The sequence below is a fragment of the Nerophis ophidion genome, linkage group LG13 (genome assembly GCF_033978795.1).
Source record: "Nerophis ophidion isolate RoL-2023_Sa linkage group LG13, RoL_Noph_v1.0, whole genome shotgun sequence".
NCBI lineage: Eukaryota > Metazoa > Chordata > Actinopteri > Syngnathiformes > Syngnathidae > Nerophis > Nerophis ophidion.
In genome coordinates, this window is record NC_084623.1 from 57,082,700 (window position 1) to 57,110,199 (window position 27,500).

Here is a 27,500-nt window from a genome sequence, read left to right on the forward strand (position 1 = left end):
TGTTATTCCTCGTTATTTTCACCCTGCTAAGTTTTAGCTTAGCTTTCCGCGCGCTCGGCTCGCGCTGCTTACGGACTTTTGAACTCCACCCTTGCTACAAGTAGCATTGAGCTTTTCGTGCGGTGGCATGCCTTTTCTTTTCCTTTGTCAAGTGTTTTATTATTAAATCTGGTTCCTACCTCCACTCCTGCTTGCTCCCGTCTTTGGCATCTTGGGGCCCACCAAATCGTAACAAAGGGAAGACAATTAAGAGCTAATCGGTAGGATTTAAGGTCCAAGCTATTGAATATGCTAAAAAGAACAGTAAGCAGCTATGTTTTATTAATATACCGTAGCTGCGTGTGTCAAATATGAGTCATTAAATGACTCCCGCCTCCTGGTGGTAGAGGGCGCTAGTGATCCTTCTCGCGACTACTCGGCTGCAGAAGAAGTGACAACAAGCAGCGATCGTTTAGTTTTTCCTCTCGCTTGCACTTTTAACATGGAGGATTACATATCTAAAATAAAACCGTTTTCTAAACTGGACTTTCAATGGAAGCAGGAGGTAATAAAGGAAGATCTCCATGGCGACAGAGAGACTTTTAAAACTGAAGAAAGATAAGGAAGACTTCTATAAACAAGTTATCGATGCTTTTGATCAGAAGGAGCTGTGAATGGACTTCATTTATAAGTAAAGGTAAGACCAGAATAACGTTTTTTTTTAATTAAATGTGCTTTTCATGATGGTATCCTTACATCACACTCAAATTTTAAGCGCAGGCCTAAATTTACCGCATGCCTTTGGTAAACGTCGGAATGAGAAGAGGTTTTAAATTAATTAGCGCCCCGGCGGCAATTCAAGGAAATACGATATTAAAGTTGGTTTTGGCACTTTTAACTCGTTATAAGGAATTTAAAGTTCATATTGGGACAATTGTTTGAGCAGTGGTTGTAAAATTTTCATTTTTTTTTTACCAAGTCAAGAAAAAACTTATCGCCCTTATTAGTGATGTGCACCAATACTGTCAAGTTCAGGCTGGTATCGGCGATACCGAGCCGATACTTTGTGCAAATATACCTAATGTGTCAGCTGAAATATAAAACGTTGTGCATTTCAAAAAAACATTGCATAAAACTTTATTAATATTGTATCATATAAAGTATGTATTAATATATGAATTATACAAAAACATTATTTATTATGTTCTATATATTATTTTATTTATTATTAGAATTATTTTATATTTTTTACATATTATTATTATATTTATTAATTAAATATACATAGTGTATCTGCTAAGATACAAAACGTGCATTTCAAACGACATTGCATAACAAAATACAGTTATATATTTATTATTGTATGTTATATAGTATTTAGTATTTGTTATCGTTATTTTTTATGTATTATTATTATTTATTGGGTAGTATTTAGTTTTGTGTACTATTACTACTATTATAATTATTTATTTATTGTTATTTATTTTTGTATGTAGTAAGTGCACCTAATGTATCTGCTAAAATATAAAAAGTTGGGCATTTCAAAAAATAACATTGCATATATTGTATATTATATATTATATTATTTGTTATTATTTTGTATATATTACTATTATTATTAATTAGGTAGTATTTACGGTTTTATTTACTATTATTAATATTCTTTATTTATTATTATATTTAGTAAATACACCTAATGTGTCTGCTAAAATATAAAAAGTTGTGCATTTCAAATAATATTGCATAAAAAATAGTTATATATTTATTATTATTGTATCACGTATAGTATCTATTAAAATATGTATTATAAAAGCATTCATCATGTAGTATGTATTATTTTATTTATTATTTTTGTCATATTATTTATGTATTATTATTATACTTATTTAGTAAATATATCTAATGTACCTGCTAAAATATAAAAAAGTTTTGCATTTCAAATAATATTGCATAAAAATAGTTATATATTTATTATTATTGTATCATTTATAGTATCTATTAAAATATGTATTATAAAAACATTCATTATGTAGTATGTATTTTATTTATTATTTTCGTCATTATTTATTGTTATTATTTATGAATTATTATTATTATACTTATTTAGTAAATATATCTAATGTACCTGCTAAAACATAAAAAGTTGTGCATTTCAAATAACATTGCATAAAATTGTTTATATTATATAGTATTTGACTTTATTATGTTATTTATGAACATTATTTTTTATGTATTATTATTATTCATTAGGTCGTAATTATTGTTTTATGTATTAATAATTTTTATTGTTTATTATTATATTTAATAAGTACACCTAATGTATCTGCAACAATATCAAAAATATAAATACAGTTATATATTTATTATTATTGTATAATATATAGTATTTATTATATTGTGTATCTTTGATTTTATTTACGTAGTATGTATTATTTTACTTATTATATATATATATATGTATATATATATATATATATATATATATATATGTATATATATATATATATATACACACATATATATATACATATATATATATATATATGTATATGTATATATATATATATATATACACACATATATATATATATATATGTATATGTATATATATATATATATATATACACACATATATACATATATATATGTATATGTATATATATATATATATATATATATATATATATATATATATATATACACATATAGTCTGCAGCAGTTATCAATTGCACAAGCAGTCTTAGTAAATCACATAAAACATGCCCACTAATAGTTAACAAGATGTTATAGTTGTTATTTATCAGGTAGTGTTGGTATTTTAGTAGATTTGGCCCAACATGTTGTAGAAGAGAATTGGATGAAGTTGTATGAAAAGATCAAAACAATTTAAAATTGATAAAGTAGCAACATGTAAGAAACTCTTGATCTTACTGTGTTGTTGCAATGTTGTACCAAACTATAAAAGTATTCTGTAAATCTGCATTATTACACTGCTGAAAAATGATATGTAAATATTTAACAAGACACTAAAGGAAGAATAAAACCCACTGGATATTTCATCCACTTTATGAATTATTCATCTTGTGAGCCCAAAGGCAACCTCAGACCGTTTTGCTATCTTCTCTGGCAAAAAAGGGCAATAAACGGAAAAAACCCCCAGATGAATAAATAATAAAAACTGATAATCAACATATAGATCTGACGTTGATCCAGAGATTTAAGCGTTAAAAGTAAAAAAAAAAAAAAAAAAGGATGCTCTTTTACCTAGGAATTTTAGTGTTATTTCTACTGTCATTGCAAAAAAAAAAAATAATAATTATAAGGATGTTTTGTTTGTAAAAAAATACTTTGTATTGAGCAAAGAACCTCAAAGTGCTACAGTGTATTAAAAAAACAAAATAAAAAAAATAAAAACTAGAATAGCCTAATAGCTGGAACTAGTACGCATATATTAAAAAAAAAAAGAAGAAGTTTTTTTTTATTTAAAAAAAAAAAGAGGGGTTTTTAAGCCTTTTTTTTTTTTTTTTAAGCATCCACAGTCTGTGGTGCCCTCAGGTGGTCAGGTAGAGCGTTCCACAGACTGGGAGCGGCGGAGCAGGAAGCCCGGTCTCCCATTCTTAATGAATGTTGTTATGAATTATTGAAATAATTAGGGCAGCAATTACTTCACATCAAATATTACATTTTGGGGGGGAAACATTGCATATTTTTTTGCATTTGCCAATTACAAAAACAAAGTTTTCTTTTACAAAAAGGGTATAAAACTAACTATAATAAAAACTTACGATCGACGGATAGATCGGAAGTTGATCTAGAGACTTAAGCGTAAAAAAAAAAATATATATATATATTTTTTAGTGTTTTCAACTGTCATTGCTAAAAAATAATAATGATTTGAAATGAATGTTGTTATGAATAATTGACCTATTCAAAGCTTCAAATACTTGACACTATTCCACTGTAAGAACTTTTTTTTGGGGGGGGTGTTGCCTTTTTTATTTATTTTACTATTATGTATTTTTACCATAAAAAACAAAGAAAAACAATCATTTTGACAGATCTGAAGTCAATCTCGAGATTTAAGCGTTGAATTGTTTTTTTTTAACAACATTGTGCTGTTTATATTGTGCGAATAAATAAAAAAAATAAAACAATACAAAAATTCAATTATTTTTTTTGTATGAATTTTTGACATAATTAAGGCTCCAGTTACTCCACATCAAGTAATCCCCTTTGAAATAAATATATTTGGTGGAAAATATTGCATATTTTCTGTGATTGCCATAAAAAAAACAAAGTTTTCTTAGACGAAAAGTACATAAAATATACTAAAAAAACAAAACAATAAAATCGACACATAGGTGGGGAAGCTGATTCACAGACTTAAGCATTGAAAGTAAAACAACAACAAAAAGTATTGTCTTTTACCCAGGAATTTTAGTGGTATTTTTTCTATTGTTTATTTTTACCATAAAAACAAAGAAAAACAATCATATTGACAGATCTGAAGTCAATATAGAGATTTAAGTCTTGAATTGTTTTGTTTTTTTAACAATGTTGTACTGTTTATATTGTGCGAATAAAACAATAATAATAAAACAATACAAAAATTCGAAAACAATTTTTTGGTATGAATTATTGACATATTTAAGGCTCCAGTTACTCCACATCAAGTATTCCACTTTGAAATAAATATACTTGGTGGAAAATATTGCATATTTTCTGCGATTGCCATAAAAAACAACATTTTCTTAGACAAAAAGTACATAAAATATACTTAAAAAAACAACAACAAAATCAACACATAGGTGGGGAAGCTGATCTACAGACTTAAGCATTGAAAGCGCAAAAAATAAAATATAAAATAAAAATTCTCTTTTACCCAGGAATTTTAGTGGTATTTTTTGTATTGTGTATTTTTACCATAAAAACAAAGAAAAACAATCATATTGACAGATCTGAAGTCAATCTCGAGATTTAAGAGTTGAATTGTATTTTTTTTTAAAACAACGTTGTACTGTTTATATTGTGCGAATAAAAAAATAATAATAAAACAATACAAAAATTTGATTTTTTTTTTTGGTATGACTTATTGACATATTTAAGGCTCCAGTTACTCCACATCAAGTATTCCACTTTGAAATAAGTATATTTGCTGGTAAATATTGCATATTTTCTGTGATTGCCATAAAAAACAACGTTTTCTTAGACAAAAAGTACATAAAATATACTTAAAAAAACAAACAATAAAATCGACACATAGGTGGGGAAGCTAATTCACAGACTTAAGCATTGAAAGTAAAACAACAAAAAAAATATTGTCTTTTACCCAGGAATTTTAGTGGCATTTTTATTTTATTTTATTATTATATATTTTTACCATACATTTTTTTTGACGGATCAGAAGTCAATCTCGAGATTTAAGCCTTGAATTGTTCTTTTTAACAACATTGTACTGTTTATATTGTGCGAATAAATAAATAAAAATAAAACAATTCCCCCCAAAAAATTTTGTATGAATTTTTGACATATTTAAGGCTCCAGTTACTCATAAAATATACTTAAAAAAAAATAAAAAAAATTGACACATAGGTGGGGAAGCTAATTCACAGACTTAAGCATTGAAAGTAAAACAACAACAAAAAGTATTCTCTTTTACCCAGGAATTTTAGTGGTATTTTTTCTATTATGTATTTTTACCATAAAATCAAAGAAAAACAATCATATTGACAGATCTGAAGTCAATCTCGAAATTTAAGCCTTGAATTGTTTTTTTTAACAATGTTGTACTGTTTGTATTGTGCGAATAAATAAAAAAAACTAAAAAATACAAAAATTCCCCCCCAAATTTTTGTATGAATTTTTGACATATTTACCCCGGAATTTTAGTGGTATTTTTTCTATTATGTATTTTTACCATAAAAACAAAGAAAAACAATCATATTGACGGATCTGAAGTCAATCTCGAGATTTAAGAGTTGAATTGTTTTTTTTCTTTTAAACAAGGTTGTACTGTTTATATTGTGCGAATAAAAAAATAATAATAAAACAATACAAAAATTCGATTTTTTTTTTTTGGTATGAATTATTGACATATTTAAGGCTCCAGTTACTCCACATCAAGTATTCCACTTTGAAATAAATATATTTGGTGGAAAATATTGCATATTTTCTGTGATTGCCATAAAAAAACAACGTTTTCTTAGACAAAAAGTACATAAAATATAGTTAAAAAAAACAATAAAATCGACACATAGGTGGGGAAGCTGATCTACAGACTTAAGCATTGAAAGTAAAAAAAACAAAAAAAAGTATTCTCTTTTACCCAGGAATTTTAGTGGTATTTTTTCTATTATGTATTTTTACCATAAAAACATAGAAAAACCATCATATTGACAGATCTGAAGTCAATCTCGAGATTTAAGCCTTGAATTGTTTTTTTTTAACAACGTTGTACTGTTTATATTGTGCGAATAAATAAATAAAACTAAAAAATACAAAAATACCCCCAAAAATTTTTGTATGAATTTTTGACATATTTAAGGCTCCAGTTACTCCACATCAAGTATTCCACTTTGAAATAAATATATTTGGTGGGAAATATTGCATATTTTCTGTGATTGCCATAAAAAATTAACATTTTCTTAGACAAAAAGTACATAAAATATACTTAAAAAAACAATAAAATCGACACATAGGTGGGGAAGCTGATCTACAGACTTAAGCATTGAAAGCGCAAAAAATAAAATATAAAATAAAAATTCTCTTTTACCCAGGAATTTTAGTGGTATTTTTTGTATTGTGTATTTTTACCATAAAAACAAAGAAAAACAATCATTTTGACAGATCTGAAGTCCATCTCGAGATTTAAGCCTTAAATTGTTTTTTTTTTTTAACAACGTTGTACTGTTTGTATTGTGCGAATAAATAAATAAAACTAAAAAATACAAAAATTCCCCCCAAAATTTTTTGTATGACTTATTGACATATTTAAGGCTGCAGTTACTCCACATCAAGTATTCCACTTTGAAATAAATATATTTGGTGGAAAATATTGCATATTTTCTGTGATTGCCATAAAAAAACAACGTTTTCTTAGACAAAAAGTACATAAAATATACTTAAAAAAAAAAAAAAAAAATCGACACATAGGTGGGGAAGCTAATTCACAGACTTAAGCATTGAAAGTAAAAAAACAAAAAAAAGTATTCTCTTTTACCCACGAATTTTAGTGGTATTTTTTCTATTATGTATTTTTACCATAAAACAAAGAAAAACAATCATTTTGACAGATCTGAAGTCAATCTCGAGATTTAAGCCTTGAATTGTTTTTTTTTAACAACGTTGTACTGTTTGTATTGTGCGAATAAAATAATAATAATAAAACAATACAAAAATTCGCAAAAATTTTTTTGGTATGAATTATTGACATATTTAAGGCTCCAGTTACTCCATATCAAGTATTCCACTTTGAAATAAATATATTTGGTGGAAAATATTGGATATTTTCAGTGATTGCCATAAAAAACAATGTTTTCTTAGACAAAAAGTACATAAAATATATTTTTAAAAAAACCCCAATAAAATCGACACATAGATGGGGAAGCTAATTCACAGACTTAAGCATTGAAAGCAAAACAACAAAAAGTATTCTCTTTTACCCCGGGATTTTAGTGGTATTTTTTATATTATGTATGAAGTCAATATAGAGATTTAAGCCTTGAATTGTTTTTTTTTTAACAACGTTGTACTGTTTATATTGTGCGAAAAAAATAAATAATAAAACAATACAAAAATTCGAAATAAATTTTTGGGTATGAATTATTGACATATTTAAGGCTCCAGTTACTCAACATCAAGTATTCCACTTTGAAATAAATATATTTGGTGGGAAATATTGCATATTTTCTGTGATTGCCATAAAAAATTTACATTTTCTTAGACAAAAAGTACATAAAATATACTTAAAAAAACAATAAAATCGACACATAGGTGGGGAAGCTGATCTACAGACTTAAGCATTGAAAGCGCAAAAAATAAAATATAAAATAAAAATTCTCTTTTACCCAGGAATTTTAGTGGTATTTTTTGTATTGTGTATTTTTACCATAAAAACAAAGAAAAACAATCATTTTGACAGATCTGAAGTCAACTCGAGATTTAAGCCTTGAATTGTTTTTTAACAATGTTGTACTGTTTATATTGTGCGAATAAATAAATAAAAATAAAAAAATTCCCCCCCAAAATTTTCGTATGAATTTTTGACATATTTAAGGCTCCAGTTACTCATAAAATATACTTTAAAAAAAAAATAAAAAAAATCGACACATAGGTGGGGAAGCTATTTCACAGACTTTTAAGCATTGAAAGCAAAAAAAAATAAAAATATTTTACCCAGGAATTTTAGTGGTATTTTTTCTATTATGTATTTTTACCATAAAAACATAGAAAAACCATCATATTGACAGATCTGAAGTCAATCTCGAGATTTAAGCCTTGAATTGTTTTTTTTAACAACGTTGTACTGTTTATATTGTGCGAATAGATAAATAAAACTAAAAAATACCCCCAAAATTTTTTGTATGAATTTTTGACATATTTAAGGCTGCAGTTACTCCACATCAAGTATTCCACTTTAAAATAAATATACTTGGTGGAAAATATTGCATATTTTCTGTGATTGCCATAAAAAACAACATTTTCTTAGACAAAAAGTACATAAAATACACTTAAAAATAAAAAAATAAAATCGACACATAGGTGGGGAAGCTAATTCACAGACTTAAGCATTGAAAGTAAAACAACAAAAAAAAGTATTCTCTTTTACCCAGGAATTTTAGTGGAATTTTTCTATTATGTATTTTTACCATAAAAACAAAGAAAAACAATCATATTGACAGATCTGAAGTCAATCTCGAGATTTAAGCGTTGAATTGTGTTTTTTAACAACGTTGTACTGTTTGTATTGTGCGAATAAATAAATAAAACTAAAAAATACAAAAATACCCCCCAAAAATTTTTGTATGAATTTTTGACATATTTAAGGCTGCAGTTACTCCACATCAAGTATTCCACTTTGAAATAAGTATATTTGGTGGAAAATATTGCATATTTTCTGTGATTGCCATAAAAAACAACATTTTCTTAGACAAAAAGTACATAAAATATACTTTAAAAAAACAACAAAATCGACACACAGGTGGGGAAGCTAATTCACAGACTTAAGCATTGAAAGTAAAACAACAACAAAAAGTATTCTCTTTTACCCCGGAATTTTAGTGCTATTTTTTGTATTATGTATTTTTACCATAAAAACAAAGAAAAACAATCATATTGACAGATCTGAAGTCCATCTCGAGATTTAAGCCTTGAATTGTTCTTTTTAACAACGTTGTACTGTTTATATTGTGCGAATAAATAAATAAAACTAAAAAATACCCCCAAAATTTTTTGTATGACTTATTGACATATTTAAGGCTGCAGTTACTCCACATCAAGTATTCCACTTTAAAATAAGTATATTTGGTGGAAAATATTGCATATTTTCTGTGATTGCCATAAAAAACAACATTTTCTTAGACAAAAAGTACATAAAATACACTTAAAAATAAAAAAATAAAATCGACACATAGGTGGGGAAGCTAATTCACAGACTTAAGCATTGAAAGCAAAACAACAAAAAGTATTCTCTTTTACCCCGGAATTTTAGTGGTATTTTTTATATTATGTATGAAGTCAATATAGAGATTTAAGCCTTGAATTGTTTTTTTTTTAACAATGTTGTACTGTTTATATTGTGCGACAAAAACAAAAAAAAATTAAAATAATAAATAATTTTTTTTTTTTTTTTATGTCAGAAATACCCTAAAAAAATCTGCATATTGTATTAGTTTTAAAAATGAAAAATGTCAACAAATGTAACTAATATTCAACACTTGGTGTGTATGTCGTGCTCCCGAGAGTCGCCACCAGGGGGCGGACGTTCCTGCCTTGTACATTAACTGCATATTGTCTCCTGCTATCTATTCCACCTTTTTTCCCCCCCCCTTCCTCCAAATGTAGCCAACAGAGTGTCGGAGCCAATCATATTTTGTTCAAATCCCAATCTTAGTACGCCTGAAGCTTTTAACGCGGGGGCGGGGGGGGGGAAAGGTAACAAGGAGGCAGAAGATGGAGGGTGGACTTGTGCCCTCGGGCCCGGGCAGACGCTGGCGTTCCTGTCCCAGGACAGGGGGCCACGGCGGGCTCCCCCGGTCCTTGAGGATGGGGCGGGCGGACAGAGAGGGCTAACCTTGGAATCCCCTCCCCCGCTGCCACATTCTCCTTTGTCATACCACCACTTGTTTTTCAATTTGTCCAACAGGCCCTGCTCGTTGAGCTTGAGCACGGCCAGGTTGACCGCGTTTCTTTAAGGTACAAACAAAAGAGGAGGAGGGGGAGGGGACACATCAGATAGTTTGGTCAGAGCAAAAGGATGGCAGGATGGACAGATGAGGAGAAGGGTGGAGGAGGAGGAGGGTGGAGGTGGAGGATATGAAGATGGAGGCGCCTCAGGCAACACTCGCTCGCTCTTCATCTCCCCGTCCACAAATATTTGCTTCTTTTGAGTCTTTATTACCAAACATTCTTTTCCACTTAGTTGGAATTTGGTGAAATCATATTTTTTTTTTACACTGAATTAAAAAAAAAAAAAAAAATTTTTACATTGAATTTTTTTTCAGACAAAATTTTTTGCACCCTAAATTATTTTACACTATTTTTTTATGCAGTGATTTTTTTCAACGCAAATTTTTTAATATGTTTTTAATTAAAAAAAAATTATGCAGTGATTTTTTCAACACACATTTTTCAAAATGTTTTTAATGAAAAATTTTCACTGAATTGTTTTTACAATGATTTTTTTGGTACACAGAATTTTTTTTTACAATTTATCTTTTTACACTGAATTTTTATACACGTTTTTTTCAAACTTGATTTTTTGAAAAATTTTATATTTATAGACTGATTTTTTGGGAAATTGTTTTTAATTTTTTTTTTTTTCACTGAATTGTTTTTACACAAATTTTTGGTACACAATTTTTTTTTTAAATTAATCTTTTTACACTAAATTTTTATACACGTTTTTTTCAAACTTAATTTTTTACACACTGAATTTTTAAAAAATTTAATATTTATGGACTGTTTTTTTTTATTATGGTTTTTAATTAAATTTTTTCACTTAATTGTTTTTACACTGATTTTTGGTACACAATTTTTTTTACAATTAATCTTTTTACACTGAATTTTTGTAAACGTTTTTTTTCAAACTTAATTTTTTACACACTGAATTTTTGAAAAATGTAATATTTATAGACTGATTTTTTTGAAAATTGTTTTTAATTAATTTTTTTTCACTGAATTGTTTTTACACAAATTTTTGGTACACAATTTTTTTTTGTAATTAATTTTTTTACACTAAATTTTTATACACGTTTTTTTCAAACTTAATGTTTTACACACTGAATTTTTTTTGTAATGTTTTTGATTACGGGTTTTCACTGAATTGTTTTTACACTGATTTTTGGTACACAGAATTTTTATTTTACAATTAATCTTTTTACACTGAATTTTAGTACATGTTTTTTTCAAACTTAATTTTTTATACACTGAATTTTTTCAGAATTGAATATCTATAGACTGTTTTTTACACACTATAGACTGTTTTTTTAATTATTGTTTTTAATTACTTTTTTTTCACTGAATTGTTTTTACACTGATTTTTGGTACACATAATTTTTTTACAATTAATCTTTTTACAATTAATTTTTATACAGGTTTTTTTCAAACTGAATTTTTACACACTGAATTTTTGAAAAATGTAATATTTATAGACTGATTTTTTTGAAAATTGTTTTTGATTATTTTTTTTTCACTGAATTGTTTTTACACAAATTTTTGGTACACAACTTTTTTTTTATTAATCTTTTTACACTGAATTTTTATACACGTTTTTTTCGAACTAAATTTTTTACACAATGAATTTTTGAAATTTTTTTTGTAATGTTTTTGATTACGGTTTTTCACTGATTTGTTTATACACTGATTTTTGGTACACATAATTTTTTTTTACAAATAATCTTTTTACACTGAATTTTTATACACGTTTTTTTCAAACTTGATTTTTTACACACTGAATTTTTGAAAAATTTAATATTTATAGACTGATTTTTTTGAAAATTGTTTTTAATTAATTTTTTTTCACTGAATTGTTTTTACACAAATTTTTGGAACACAATTTTTTTTTTTAATTAATCTTTTTACACTGAATTTTCATACATGTTTTTTTTAAACTTAATTTTTTAAAACATTTTTGTAATGTTTTTGATTACGGTTTTCACTGAATTGTTTTTACACTGATTTTTGGTACACAGAATTTTTTTTTACAATTTATCTTTTTACACTGAATTTTTATACACGTTTTTTTCAAACTTGATTTTTTTACACACTGAATTTTTGAAAAATGTAATATTTATAGACTGATTTTTTTGAAAATTGTTTTTAATTAATTTTTTTTCACTGAATTGTTTTTACACAAATTTTTGGTACACAATTTTTTTTTTTTAATTAATCTTTTTACACTGAATTTTCATACATGTTTTTTTTAAACTTAATTTTTTAAAACATTTTTGTAATGTTTTTGATTACGGTTTTTCACTGAATTGTTTTTACACTGATTTTTGGTACACATACTTTTTTTTACAATTAATCTTTTTACACTGAATTTCAATACACGTTTTTTTCAAATTGAATTTTTTACACTGAATTTTTTAAAAATTTAATATTTATAGACTGATTTTTTCGAAAATTGTTTTTAATTAATTTTTTTTCACTGAATTGTTTTTACACACATTTTTGGTACACCATTTTTTTTTTAAATTAATCTTTTTACACTGAATTTTTATACACGTTTTTTTCAAACTTAATTTTCTACACACAACATTTTTTTAAAATTGAATATTTATACACGAATTTCCCCCAATTTTTTAAAATGTTTTTTAGTACAGTTTTTCACTGAATTGTTTTTACATTGATTTTTGGTACACATACTTTTTTTTTTACAATTAATCTTTTTACACTGAATTTCAATACACGTTTTTTTCAAATTGAATTTTTTACACTGAATTTTTTAAAAATTTAATATTTATAGACTGTTTTTTTTTAATTATTGTTTTTAATTACATTTTTTCACTTAATTGTTTTTACACTGATTTTTGGTACACAGAATTTTTTTTTTACAATTTATCTTTTTACACTGAATTTTTAAACACGTTTTTTTCAACTTAATTTTTTACACACTGGATTTTTTAAACATTTAATATTTATAGACTGATTTTTTCGAAAATTGTTTTTAATTAATTTTTTTTCACTGAATTGTTTTTCCACAGATTTTTGGTACACATAATTTTTTTACAATTTATCTTTTTAAACTGAATTTTTGTACACGTTTTTTTCAAACTTAATTTTCTACACACTGAATATTTTTAAAATTGAATATTTATACACTGATTTTTAAAAAATTTTTTGTTATGTTTTTGATTACAGTTTTTCACTGAATTGTTTTTACACTGATTTTTGGTACACAGAATTTTTCTTACAATTAATCTTTTTACACTGAATTTTAGTACACGTTTTTTTTCAAACTGAATTTTTTACACTGAATTTTTAAAAAATTTAATATTTACAAACTGTTTTTGTTTTATTATTGTTTTTAATTACATTTTTTTACTGAATTGTTTTTACACTGATTTTTGGTACACCGAATTTTTTTTACAATTAATCTTTTTACACTGAATTTTAGTACACGTTTTTTTCAAACTGAATTTTTCACACACTGAATTTTCAAAAAATTTAATATTTATAGACTGATTTTTTCGAAAATTGTTTTTAATTAATTTTTTTTCACTGAATTGTTTTAACACAAATTTTTGGTACACAACATTTTTTTTTTAAATTAATCTTTTTACACTGAAATTTTATACACGTTTTTTTCAAACGTAATTTTCTACACACAAATTTTTTTTTAAATTGAATATTTATACACGTATTTCCCCCAAATTTTTAAAATGTTTTTTATTACAGTTTTTCACTGAATTGTTTTTACACTGATTTTTGGTACACATAATTTTTTTTTACAATTAATCTTTTTACACTGAATTTCAATACACGTTTTTTTCAAATTGAATTTTTTACACTGAATTTTTTTAAAATTTAATATTTATAGACTGTTTTTTTAAATTATTGTTTTTAATTACATTTTTTCACTTAATTGTTTTTACACTGATTTTTGGTACACAGAATTTTTTTTTACAATTTATCTTTTTACACTGAATTTTTATACACGTTTTTTTCAAACTTGATTTTTTACACACTGAATTTTCGAAAAATTTAATATTAATAGACTGATTTTTTCGAAAATTGTTTTTAATTAATTTTTTTTCACTGAATTGTTTTTACATGGATTTTTGGTACACAATTTTTTTTTTAATGAATCTTTTTACACTGAATTTTTATACACGTTTTTTTCAAACTTAATTTTTTACACACTGAATTTTTTTTGAATTGAATATTTATACACTGATTTTATAAAACATTTTTTTTTATGTTTTTGATCACAGTTTTTCACTGAATTGTTTTTACACTGATTTTTGGTACACAGAATTTTTTTTTACAATTAATCTTTTTACACTGAATTTTAATACACGTTTTTTCAAACTGAATATTTTACACACTGAATTTTTTAAAAATGTAATATTTATAGAGTAATTAAAAACAATAATAAAAAAAATCAGTCTGTAAAAATTAAATTTTTTAAAAATTCAGTTAAAAAAACGCGTATAAAAATTCAGTGTACAAAGATTAATTCTAAAAAAAAAATCTGTGTAAAAACAATTCAGTGAATTTTTATGGACCGATTTTTCACTGAATTGTTTTTACACAGATTTTTGGTACACATAATTTTTTCAGAATTAACCTTTTTACACTGAATTTTTATACACTGTTTTTTTGTACACTAATTTTTTACAGTAATTTTTTTTCATACTGAAATTTCTTCACACTTGTTTTTTTTACACCAAATTTTTTTTCCACAGATTTTTTTTAACAAATATTTTTTTTCATACTTAATTTGTTTGTACACATTTGCAATGCTTCTTGCTCTACTCAATTTGTGTTCAATTAAATAGTCTGCATAATTATTAACATTTCAGTTCCCAAAATTCAAAGGCTAAAATTCCGTGTCCAAAAGAGCTTTGGCAGTAAATGAAGCTCCTGATCTAGAAATGTTAGACGTGTGCCAGAGTTAGATTGCTGCTCTTAAAGCAGTCTGCTGCCTGCTGATGGAGCTCGTGTCCCCTCCTGCTGCTTTACTACCTGCCTGCTGCTCACTAACTCTCTGTGTGTGTGTGTGTGTGTCTGTGTGTGTGTGTGTGTGTGTGTGTGTGTGTGTGTGTTCACACCCCTGAAGAGATTTACTCCCAAACAACATTCAGGGACAAAGGACTGAATGTGTTCCAAGGATTCATGAGCAAAGCATCAAGTGTTCTCAGCTGTGTTCCCTTCAATCTTTGACCATGACCAGACTGACCAGACTGACCAGACCGACCAGACTGACCAGACTGACCAGACCGACCAGACTCACCAGACCGACCAGACTGACCAGACTGACCAACTTTCCTTGCACTACATGAGTCTGATTTCTTTAATGATTTGGCCCAGAGTGAGCATCCTACAACCCAGGCAATCGATCAAATCATTTAGTGATGCAGTCTGCTGGAAATGATGGGAAGTGCAACTCTACATGGCGACTGACGCTGTGGTCAAAGTTGGAATTACCACTTGACACATTTTAGGATATTCAACACTCTACTGCCATCTGGCGGCAGATATTTCACGTTTCAAAAAATGTAAATAATAATTTTGACCGATAAAACAAATCAAATAATAATAAATATTATTAATAATTGAAATTAAAATAATGAAATAACATGAACATTTAAAAATAAAATTACAATTTAAAAACTAAAATAATGAATAGTACTAATAATTTAAATGAAAATAATAATAAAATGAAAATAAAATAATATTTAATGATAAACCCAATTTTTTTGAAATAAAAGTTATTAAAATTTGGAATTTAAATATCATAATAAGAACAAAAAAATACTAAAATACAAAGAAGAAATAATAAATATGATCAAATTAAGAACATTAAAATAAATATTAGCAAAATTAAACAATTTTTAAAATTTTAATAAACAAAAAATTCAACATTCGACTGCTATCTTGTGGGTTCAGTGTATACTGCAATCTCCAGATTTGTCACATTTCAAGAAAAAAAATAATTTTTTGAACGATTATCCAAATAAGATAAGAATATTATTAATAATTTGTATTAGTAATTTAAATAAAAATAAAAATATATTATTTATACAATAAAAATAAAAAGATAAAATAATAAATATCAATAATAATTGAAATTGAAATAATAGAATTGAAATTGAAATCATAAAAATATTAAGAAAATTTTTTTTGAACAATAAACTAAAGTATTAATAAATACAGTTAGTGATTGAAATCTAAATAATAAAATAATAAATAAAATACAAATGAAAAAAAATTAATAATAATTGAAATTAAAATGATAAAATAATAATAATTAAAATACTAAAAATAATATTTTTGAATGATAAACCAAATAAAATGTTAATAAACATTAATATAGTCAGTAATTGAAATTTAAATAATAAAATAATAATTAATACAATACAACTTTAACAAATAAAGTAATAAATATTAATAACAATTAAAATCAAAACAATTTAAATTGAAATAATGAAAATAATAATAACACTAATTTTTAACAATACACAAATAATACATATTATTAATAAAACAATTTAAATTGAAATAATGAAAATAATAATAACACTAATTTTTAACAATACACAAATAATACATATTATTAATAAAACAATTTAAATTGAAATAATGAAAATAATAATAACACTAATTTTTAACAATACACAAATAATACATATTATTAATAATTTACATTCAAATAATATACTGTAATAAGAAGAATAAATACAAACATCCAAACAAAAAACCAAAAATAATAAAAATTATTAATGATCATTGAAATTAAAATAACAAATAATAAAATGCAAAAAACTTAGAAAATAAATACTAACACAATTGGAAAACAATTGTAAAAGCGCAGTTTTGCTTCAATTTACGTTTTAGACACGCATCGTGAGGCCTTTAAGCTCAACATAAACAGCGTGTGATGTTTCCGTCCTAGAACTAATGTTTGTTTGGTGTGTGAGGAGATGTTGACCAAGACAGTGTTCTCTGGGGCCACAGAGTCTACCAGCTGTGATGGCCTGAGGGGGGTCCAGGGGGGGGTCCAGCAGGGGGGGGGGGGGATAAGATGGACTTGTGAGTCATCAACAGCCACATGTCAGCAGTCATCTCCACTTAGGCGGACACGGCACCGGGGTCCGGACCAAAGAGGGACGGCACTATGAGCAGAGGCCCCGCCGTCACACTCCCTTCATCACACACTTAGCTCGCCTTTTTAATATATTCTCAAATGTCTGCCGAGGGGGGCAGGAAATAACTTTTTAGTCGTGGTTTGACCGAGACAATTCCTAGAAAAGTTGTTTGTCGGAGTCCAACATTGGCATTTTGGCATTTCCCCCCCCCGTGGACGTTTAGCCTCTCCTCATAGTCTCGTCGCCTGAAAGCATCTTAGTGCAGTCTGTAAGCATGGAGGAGGGGGCGTGGTGCGCGGGGTGGGGGGCTCACCAGAGACGGGGGGGGACAGCATGGACTGTGTTACCTGAGAGGTGGTCCTGTGGAAGGAAGGTGACGGAATGATGGCGGACGTGGACAAGACACACCATGAGATGGGGGTGGGGGGGGGGTGATGGGAGTCTATGCATCTTTAAGGTGCTGCCGGGTGGAAACTTTTTGAAGCGAGGGAATAGTCAGGACTTGGGACTCGGGATGGGTGCCGCTCACATTTCCACCGACACGGTACTTTTATCTGTTTTTATCACATTTTTATTGGAACATTTAAAATGAGGTGGCGACTTGTCCAGGGCGTACCCCGCCTTCCGCCCGATTGTAGCTGAGATAGGCGCCAGCGACCCCAAAAGGGAATAAGCGGTAGAAAATGGATGGATGGATGGCATTTAAAATGATGATAACTTCTGTCCAGTTGTTTAGTTTATTTTTTTGTCGCGCCCTTAAAAGTGTTAGTCCTGTAAGCATTGTGCTTGACAATGCTTACCGTATTTCCTTGAATTGCTGCGGGGACGCTAATTATTTTAAAACCTGCTTCTCACTCCGGCGCTTACCAAAGGCATGCGGTAAATTTAGGCCTGGGCTTATAAATTTGAGTGTGATGTAAGGATACCGTCATTAAAAGCACAGTTATTATGGTCTTACCTTTACTTATAAATGAAGTCCATGCGCAGCTCCTTCTGATCAAAAGCATCAATAACTTGTTTATAGTGAAGTGAATTATATTTATATAGCACTTTTTCTCTAGTGACTCAAAGCGCTTTACATAGTGAAACCCAATATCTAAGTTACATTTAAACCAGTGTGGGTGGCACTGGGAGCAGGTGGGTAAAGTGTCTTGCCCAAGGACACAACGGCAGTGACTAGGGTGGCGAAAGCGGGGATCGAACCTGCAACCCTCAAGTTGCTGACACGGCCGCTCTACCAACTGAGCTATACCACCCATAGAAGTCTTCATTATCTTTCTTCAGTTTTAAAAGTCTCGATGGAGATCTTCCTTTATTACCTCCTGCTTTGATTGAAAGTCCAGTTTAGAAAACCGGTTTTATTTTAGATATGTAATCCTCCATGTTAAAAGTGCAAGCGAGAGGAAAAAATAAACTCTTGCTGCTTGTTGTCACTTCTTCTGCAGCCGAGTAGTCGCAAGAAGGATCACTAGCGCCCTCTACCACCAGGAGGCGGGAGTCATTTAATGACTCATATTTGACACACGCAGCTACGGTATATTAATAAAACATAGCTGCTTACTGTTCTTTTTAGCATATTCAATAGCTTGGACCTTAAATCCTACTGAATAGCTCTTAATCTTCTTCCCTTTATGCGATTTCAAATGATTGAAATCAGCCTCCTCCATTTTGAAAATGATGACAGGTGAAGTGTCACTCGTGACGTGACGAGTTTGACCCGGTGGAAATTTCTAGGCATATGCTAATTATTTGGCGAAATGAGTTTGACCTGGCAGAAATTCTAGACATGCGCTATTAAAAATAATATTTTGCGAAACAAGTTTGACCCAGCAGTAATTCTAGGCAGGGGCAGACTATATACCCGGCGGCAATTCAAGGAAATACAGTACATTACTTCAGTCCAGTCATTACACCTTTTGTTACATTTGTGAGTCAAGTTGGCATTAAAAATTGCAACGTTACCGAGAAGATATGAACATTTTATATCACGTTTTTTTTTGTTGCACCCTAAAAAGTGTTAATACTGGAAGTATTGTACTTATTACGCACCAGCTGTTTGACTTTAGCGTGCATTTTAGTTATTTTCATTATAACATTTGGAGGTGTTATAATTGCCATGTGACATAGCTAATGTTAATTGGTAGCATGTCAATAGCAAAGCCAATGTACATTAGCATCAAGCTAGCACAATTTTTTCAAAAAGCTGAGTCTTAATTTGGAGAGTTTTTAGAGCCAATTTCTTTGTTGGCGTTAAAAATGTGCAACATTACATAGAGGGCATGAAAATGTTATGTCACGGTTATTGTTGCACCCTAAGAAGTGTTAATACTGTAAGTTCTGTGCTTATTACGCACCAGCTGTTTGATTGGAGCGTGCATCTTAGTTGTAGTTTTCATTAACACATTTGGACGTGTTGTAATTGCCATGTAAAATGGCTAATGCTAATCGGTAGCATGTCAACAGCAAAGCCAGGACTAGGATGAAGAACCTCGAGAACAACAGGACTAGGATGAAGAACCAACAGGAGTAGAATGAAGAACCTTGGAGACAACAGGACTCGGATGAAGAACCTTGGCCATAACAGGACTAGGATGAAGAACCTCGGAGACAACCTTGGACACGACAGGACTAGGATGAAGTACCTTGGAGCCAACAGGACTAGGATGAAGAACCAACAGGACTAGGATGAAAAACCTTGGGGACAACAGGACTCGGATGAAGAACCAACAGGACTAGAATGAAGAACCTCGAAGACAACCTTGGACACGACAGGACTAGGATGAAGTACCTTGGAGACAACAGGACTAGGATGAAGAACCAACAGGACTAGGATGAAAAACCTTGGATACAACAAGACTAGGATGAAGTACCTTGGATACAACAAGACTCGGATGAAGAACTAACAGGACTAGGATGAAGTACCTCGGAGACAACAGGACTAGGATGAAGAACCAACAGGACTAGGATGAAAAACTTTGGAGACAACAGGACTCGGATGAAGAAACCCCTGCGCAAAGTTTCCTAAAAAATGTCATTTTTGCCTCTTTAAACTGTAATTTGACCCCCTAAAATGCTCCAAAGTGCAAGTCAAAGCCCTACTATGCAAAGCAAAAGCCATTTATCAACAACATCCAGAATCGCCGATCTGTTATTTCACCCCCTTAACATGCTTCAAAACTCACCAAATTTTACACAAACATCAGGACTGGTAAAAATTGCCATCTAATAAAAAACCAAACCCCAAAAATCACAATTGGGCTCTAACTCCCCCTAGGAAAAAACCCAGGCAAAACTGCTTGTAACGTCTGTTAGGAATGTCGTAGAGACATGGAACAAAAACCTCTATGTAGGTCTGACTAAGATCAGGGCTTGAGAAGCGGCCGCAGCAACCAAAGGCGGACCCGACCAACGCTGCTTGTAGGATGAAGTACCTTGGAGACAACAGGACTCGGATGAAGAACCAACAGGACTAGGATGAAAAACCTTTGAGACAACAGGACTCAGATGAAGAACCAACAGGACTAGGATGAAAAACCTTGGATACAACAGGACTAGGATGAAGTACCTTGGATACAACAGGACTCGGATGAAGAACCAACAGGACTAGGATGAAAAACCTTAGATACAACAGGACTAGGATGAAGTACCTTGGAGAAAACAGGACTTGGATGAAGAACCAACAGGACTAGGATGAAAAACTTTGGAGACAACAGGACTCGGATGAAATACCTTGGAGACAACAGGACTAGGATGAAGAACCAACAGGACTAGGATGAAAAACCTTGGAGACAACAGGACTAGGATGAAGAACCAACAGGACTAGGATAAAGTACCTTGGAGACAACAGGACTAGGATGAAGAACCAACAGGACTAGGATGAAAAACCTTAGATACAACAGGACTAAGATGAAAAACCTTAGATACAACAGAACTAGGATGAAGTACCTTGGAGACAACAGGACTTGGATGAAGAACCGACAGGATTACGATGAAAAACCTTGGATACAACAGGACTATGATCAAGTACCTTGGAGACAACAGGGCTCGGATGAAGAACCAACAGGACTAGGATGAAAAACCTTAGATACAACAGGACTAAAATGAAGTACCTTGGAGACAACAGGACTTGGATGAAGAACCAACAGGACTAGGATGAAAAACCTTGGAGACAACAGGACTAGGATGAAGAACCAACAGGACTAGGATAAAGTACCTTGGAGACAACAGGACTAGGATGAAGAACCAACAGGACTAGGATGAAAAACCTTAGATACAACAGGACTAAGATGAAGTACCTTGGAGACAACAGGACTTGGATGAAGAACCAACAGGACTAGGATGAAAAACCTTAGATACAACAGGACTAAGATGAAGTACCTTGGAGAAAACAGGACTTGGATGAAGAACCAACAGGACTAGGATGAAAAACTTTGGAGACAACAGGACTCGGATGAAATACCTTGGAGACAACAGGACTAGGATGAAGAACCAACAGGACTAGGATGAAAAACCTTGGAGACAACAGGACTAGGATGAAGAACCAACAGGACTAGGATGAAAAACTTTGGAGACAACAGGACTCGGATGAAGAACCAACAGGACTAGGATGAAGTACCTTGGAGACAACAGGACTAGGATGAAGAACCAACAGGACTAGGATGAAAAACATTGGATACAACAGGACTAGGATGAAGTACATTGGATACAACAGGACTAGGATGAAAAACCTTGGAGACAACAGGACTCGGATGAAGAACCAACAGGACTAGGATGAAGTACCTTGGAGACAACAGGACTAGGATGAAGAACCAACAGGACTAGGATGAAAAACATTGGATACAACAGGACTCGGATGAAAAACATTGGATACAACAGGACTAGGATGAAGTACATTGGATACAACAGGACTAGGATGAAAAACCTTGGAGACAACAGGACTCGGATGAAGAACCAACAGGACTAGGATGAAGTACCTTGGAGACAACAGGACTAGGATGAAGAACCAACAGGACTAGGATGAAAAACTTTGGAGACAACAGGACTCGGATGAAGTACCTTGGAGACAACAGGAATGGGATGAAGAACCAACAGGACTAGGATGAAAAACTTTGGAGACAACAGGACTCGGATGAAGAACCAACAGGACTAGGATGAAAAACCTTGGATACAACAGGACTAGGATGAAAAACCTTAGATACAACAGGACTAGGATGAAGTACCTTGGAGACAACAGGACTTGGATGAAGAACCGACAGGACTAGGACTAAGAACCTTAGATACAACAGGACTAGGATAAAGTACCTTGGAGATAACAGGACTAGGATGAAGAACCAACAGGACTAGGATGAAAAACTTTGGAGACAACAGGACTCGGATGAAGAACCAACAGGACTAGGATGAAGAACTAACAGGACTAGGATGAAGTACCTTGGAGAAAACAGGACTTGGATGAAGAACCAACAGGTCTAAGATGAAGAACCGTGGATCCAATATTTTTTCGATTATTTGAGTCAAAAAGCGTCAACACGTCGGGACTTTTGTCGTGTTTCTCATTAATGTTGTTCATCGCAAGCCGGAAACCCTAACATGGCGTTTTATGTAAGCCCGGACTTGGTACCCATCCCTACTTGTGACCCCCACTGATGTGTTCCGAGGACCAGGTAGACCGGATTGAGAAGTTTCCACCGGACAGCAGTGTGTGTTGGGAAAAAAGGCACAGCAGGGTAGGTGGAATATGGCAGCAATAGCACAGTTCCACCGCGGTGACTGTTCCCTATTGTCACTCTACTCCACCTACCTTAACTGGGAGCCTTTGGGTGTGGCGATCCCGTATCCTTTGGAGTCCAGGTTCCCGCCCACTTTCATGGTGTCGCAGGGCTTGCGCTGCTCCGTGTACTCGTTCATGGTGGACTCCAGGAGGAAGGCGTACTTCCCCTTGGACTTGCGCACCCGGGCCACACCCTCCGCCGTGGTCTTGGTGAAGACGGTGGGCTCGGCCGACTTCATGTAGGACCACATCTTCTCGTACACCGCGATTTTGGAGCGCTGCGGGAGCGACAGAGCAAGAGGCAGAAATGAATAATAATAATAATAATACATTTTATTTGCGACTTGTCCAGGGTGTACTCTGCCTTCCGCCCGATTGTAGCTGAGATAGGCGCCAGCGCCCCCCGCGACCCCGAAAGGGAATAAGCGGTAGAAAATGGATTGATGGATGGATGGTAGAGCGCTTTTCTGAGCACTCAAAAACGCTTTACAGGATAAAAAATAAAAATAAAATATAAAACAGTTTAAAGTAATCAAATAAAATACAGGAAATATAAAATGTGTTTGTAGCAGAAATGTGACATTTGCAAGGTCCAATATATTTAATAACTGTAGAAAATAATGTGATCGTTAAATAAGAATAGTTCGGTTATTATAACTAGAAGATTCATTTTTATTTAATTGTACAAACCAGTGAAGTTGTCACGTTGAGTAATAATAATAATAATAATAGATTTTATTTGTAAAAAGCACTTAGCATTGAGCAAACAACCTCAAAGGTTGCTCAATGCTCACCAGCACTGGCTTCCTGTGCACTCAAGATGTGACTTTAAGGTTTTACTACTTACGTATAAAATACTACACGGTCTAACTCCATTCTATCTTGCCGATTGTATTGTACCATATGTCCCGGCAAGAAATCTGCGTTCAAAGGACTCCGGCTTATTAGTGATTCCTAGAGCCCAAAAAAAGTCTGCGGGCTATAGAGCGTTTTCCGTTCGGGCTCCAGTACTCTGGAATGCCCTCCCGGTAACAGTTCGAGATGCCACCTCAGTAGAAGCATTTAAGTCTCACCTTAAAACTCATCTGTATACTCTAGCCTTTAAATAGACCTCCTTTTTAGACCAGTTGATCTGCCGCTTCTTTTCTTTTTTCTCCTATGTCCCCCCCCTCCGGTCCGATAACCATGGATGAAGTACTGGCTGTCCAGAGTCGAGACCCAGGATGGACCGCTCGCCTGTGTATCGGTTGGGGACATCTCTACGCTGCTGATCCGCCTCCGCTTGGGATGGTTTCCTGTGGACGGGACTCTCGCTGCTGTCTCGGATCCGCTTTGAACTGAACTCTCGCGGCTGTGTTGGAGCCACTATGGATTGAACTTTCACAGTATCATGTTAGACCCGCTCGACATCCATTGCTTTCGGTCCCCTAAAGGGGGGTGGGGGGGGGGGGGTTGCCCACATCTGAGGTCCTCTCCAAGGTTTCTCATAGTCAGCATTGTCACTGGCGTCCCACTGGATGTGAATTCTCCCTGCCCACTGGGTGTGAGTTTTCCTTGCCCTTTTGTGGGTTCTTCCGAGGATGTTGTGGTCGTAATGATTTGTGCAGTCCTTTGAGACATTTGTGATTTGGGGCTATATAAATAAACATTGATTGATTGATTGAAAGAGTGCTACATCCATCCATCCATTCCCTACCGCTTATTCCCTTTGGGGGTCGCTGGTGCCTATCTCAGCTACAATCGGGCCTAAAAAAAAAAATAAAAAAAAATAATAATAAAAAATAAATAAAAAATAGAACAGCCTGATAGCTAGAACTAGAATGCATACATTTATAAAATGGCTTTTTAAAAAAGAAGCATTTTGAAGCCTTTTTTAAAAGCATTCACAGTCTGTGGTACCCTCAGGTGGTCAGAGAGAGCGTTCCACAGACTGTAAATCCCGGTTGTTCAAACTTTTTCCACTGAGGGCCGCACACTCGGGGTGGTATAGCTCGATTGGTAGAGGGGCCGTGCCAGCAACTTGAGGGTGGCAGGTTCGATCCCCGCTTCCGCCATCCTAGTCGCTGCCGTTGTGTCCTTGGGCAAGACACTTTACCCACCTGCTCCCAGTGCCACCCACACTGGTTTAAAAATGTAACTTAGATATTGGGTTTCACTATGTAAAGCGCTTTGAGTCACTAGAGAAAAAGCGCTATATAAATATAGTTCACTTCACTTCACTTTACTGTTAAATCAAAGGAAGCGGGGGCCATTTTCAGAATTTGTATTTTAAAAACCAATACATAATTAAAAAATATACATTTAGGCCTCCACTCAGGGTTTTGGTCCCCAAAAATATTATTCAGTATTATTATTTTTTATTATTATTTAAGTTTTAAATATCTAGATCAACATTAGGAAAAACACAAAATATGCAATATTTTCACCCAAGAACTTTTTTAAGTGGAATATTTGAGATTTTATAATAATCAGAGCCTTAATTTTGATTTATTATTATTTTTTGAGCAATGACACTTAAAAACAAATCACACTAAAATAATTGGAGATCCAAAAGTGTCCCGCTCATTAAAGTGTTAAAAAATTAATTTTACATTTTTTTTTTTACTGTTTACTTTTAGCACAATAATCTCAAGATCGACTTCAGATACATCCGTCAATTTTAAGTTTTATTGTTGTTTATGTTTTCTGTTTGTATGTTTGTTTTGGGCCCTTCTTAAAAAAAACAGCTCAGTTTTTTTCAATGGCAAAACACAAAATATGCAACATTTCCCCCTCAAAAATATCTCAAAAGTGGAATATTTAATGTGACGTAATCAAAGATCAATAATTGAAAATGACATTGATTTTGATTCATTATTATTTTTAAAGTCAACATTGCAACATTTTCTTGTTACATTTCACCTGTTTGCTCTTTTATACCACTTTTAATGTTTTTCCAATTGCATTTTTAAAATGTGCCATGGGGCCGTTAAAGAATGACCTGCGGGCCCCAAGTGGCCCCCGGGCCCCACTTTGGACACCCCTGATGTAAAAGGTAAATAAAACAAAATACAATGATTTGCAAAACCTTTTAAACTTATATTCAATTGAATAGACTGCAAAGAGAAGATATTTAATGTTCACACTGAGAAACTTTGAAAAACGTTTAAAAAATCCACCGGGTTGTGAGTTTTTCCTTGCCCTTATGTGGGCGCTGATTTGTGAATGTCGTTGTGGCTTGTGCAGCCCTTTGAGACACTTGTGATTTAGGGCTATATGAATAAACATTGATGATTGATTGATATTTGACTAAAAGGGCATAAAACCCCCCCAAATATCTTGAAAGAAATAATACAAACTTAAATCAAAATCAATGTTGTCATGAATTATTGGCCAATTCATGGATGAAATTACGTCACTTTTAAATATTTTTGGGGAAAATAATTCATATTTAGTTTGCCACATAAAAATAATTTTTGAGCTCGGGCCCAGCCAAGCCGGCGGCGTTTCCGGGTGTTGTTGATAAATGGATTTGGCTTTGCATAGTAGAGTTTTAACTTGCACTTACAGATGTAGCGACCAACTGTCGTTACTGACAGTGGTTTTATGTAGTGCTCCTGAGCCACGTGGTGATATCCTTTACACACTGATGTCGGCTTTTGATGCAGTACCGCCTGAGGGATCAATGGTCCGTAATATCATCGCTTACGTGGAGTGATTTCTACAGATTCGCTGAACCTTTTGGTGATTTTAGATGGTAAAATCCCTAAATTCCTTGCAATAGCTCGTTGAGAAATGTTATTCTAAAACTGTTTGAAAATTTGCTTACAAAGCGGTGACCCTCACCCCATCCTTGTTTGTGAATTACTTAGCAATTCATGGAAGCTGCTTTTATACCCAATCATGGCACCCACCTGTTCCTAATTACCCTGCACACCTGTGGGATGTTCCATATAAGTGTTTGATGAGCATTCCTCAACTTTATCAGTATTTTTTGCCACCTTTCCCAACTTCTTTGTCACGAATGAAACAAGAATGAAAAAGAATTCCACTTTCAAAGCTTCAACAATTAGTTTCCTCGGTTCCCAAACGTTTATTGAGTGTCGTTAAAATAAAAGGTGATGTAACACAGTGGTGAACATGCCCTTTCCCAACTACTGCAGCCATGAAATTCTAAGGTAATTATTGTTTGCAAAAAAAAAATAAGTTTATGAGTTTGAACATCAAATATGTTGTCTTTGTAG

The 27,500-nt window shown here is 31.7% G+C and overlaps 1 protein-coding gene across 4 annotated transcripts in view; it reads right to left on the minus strand.

Annotated features, from left to right (window-relative positions):
- Positions 1-27,500, minus strand: part of gria4a (glutamate receptor, ionotropic, AMPA 4a) — a 330,120-nt gene that overhangs the window by 25,474 nt on the left and 277,146 nt on the right. For 2 of the 4 annotated variants that reach the window (XM_061919262.1, XM_061919264.1), the window contains exons 15-16: positions 23,308-23,555; positions 10,271-10,385 (exon numbers count right to left, since the gene is read on the minus strand). In XM_061919262.1, coding sequence (XP_061775246.1) covers positions 10,271-10,385; positions 23,308-23,555 — 363 coding nt within the window. The remainder of the gene's footprint in view (positions 1-10,270; positions 10,386-23,307; positions 23,556-27,500) is intronic. The other 2 variants (XM_061919263.1, XM_061919265.1) reach the window with 1 other exon arrangement.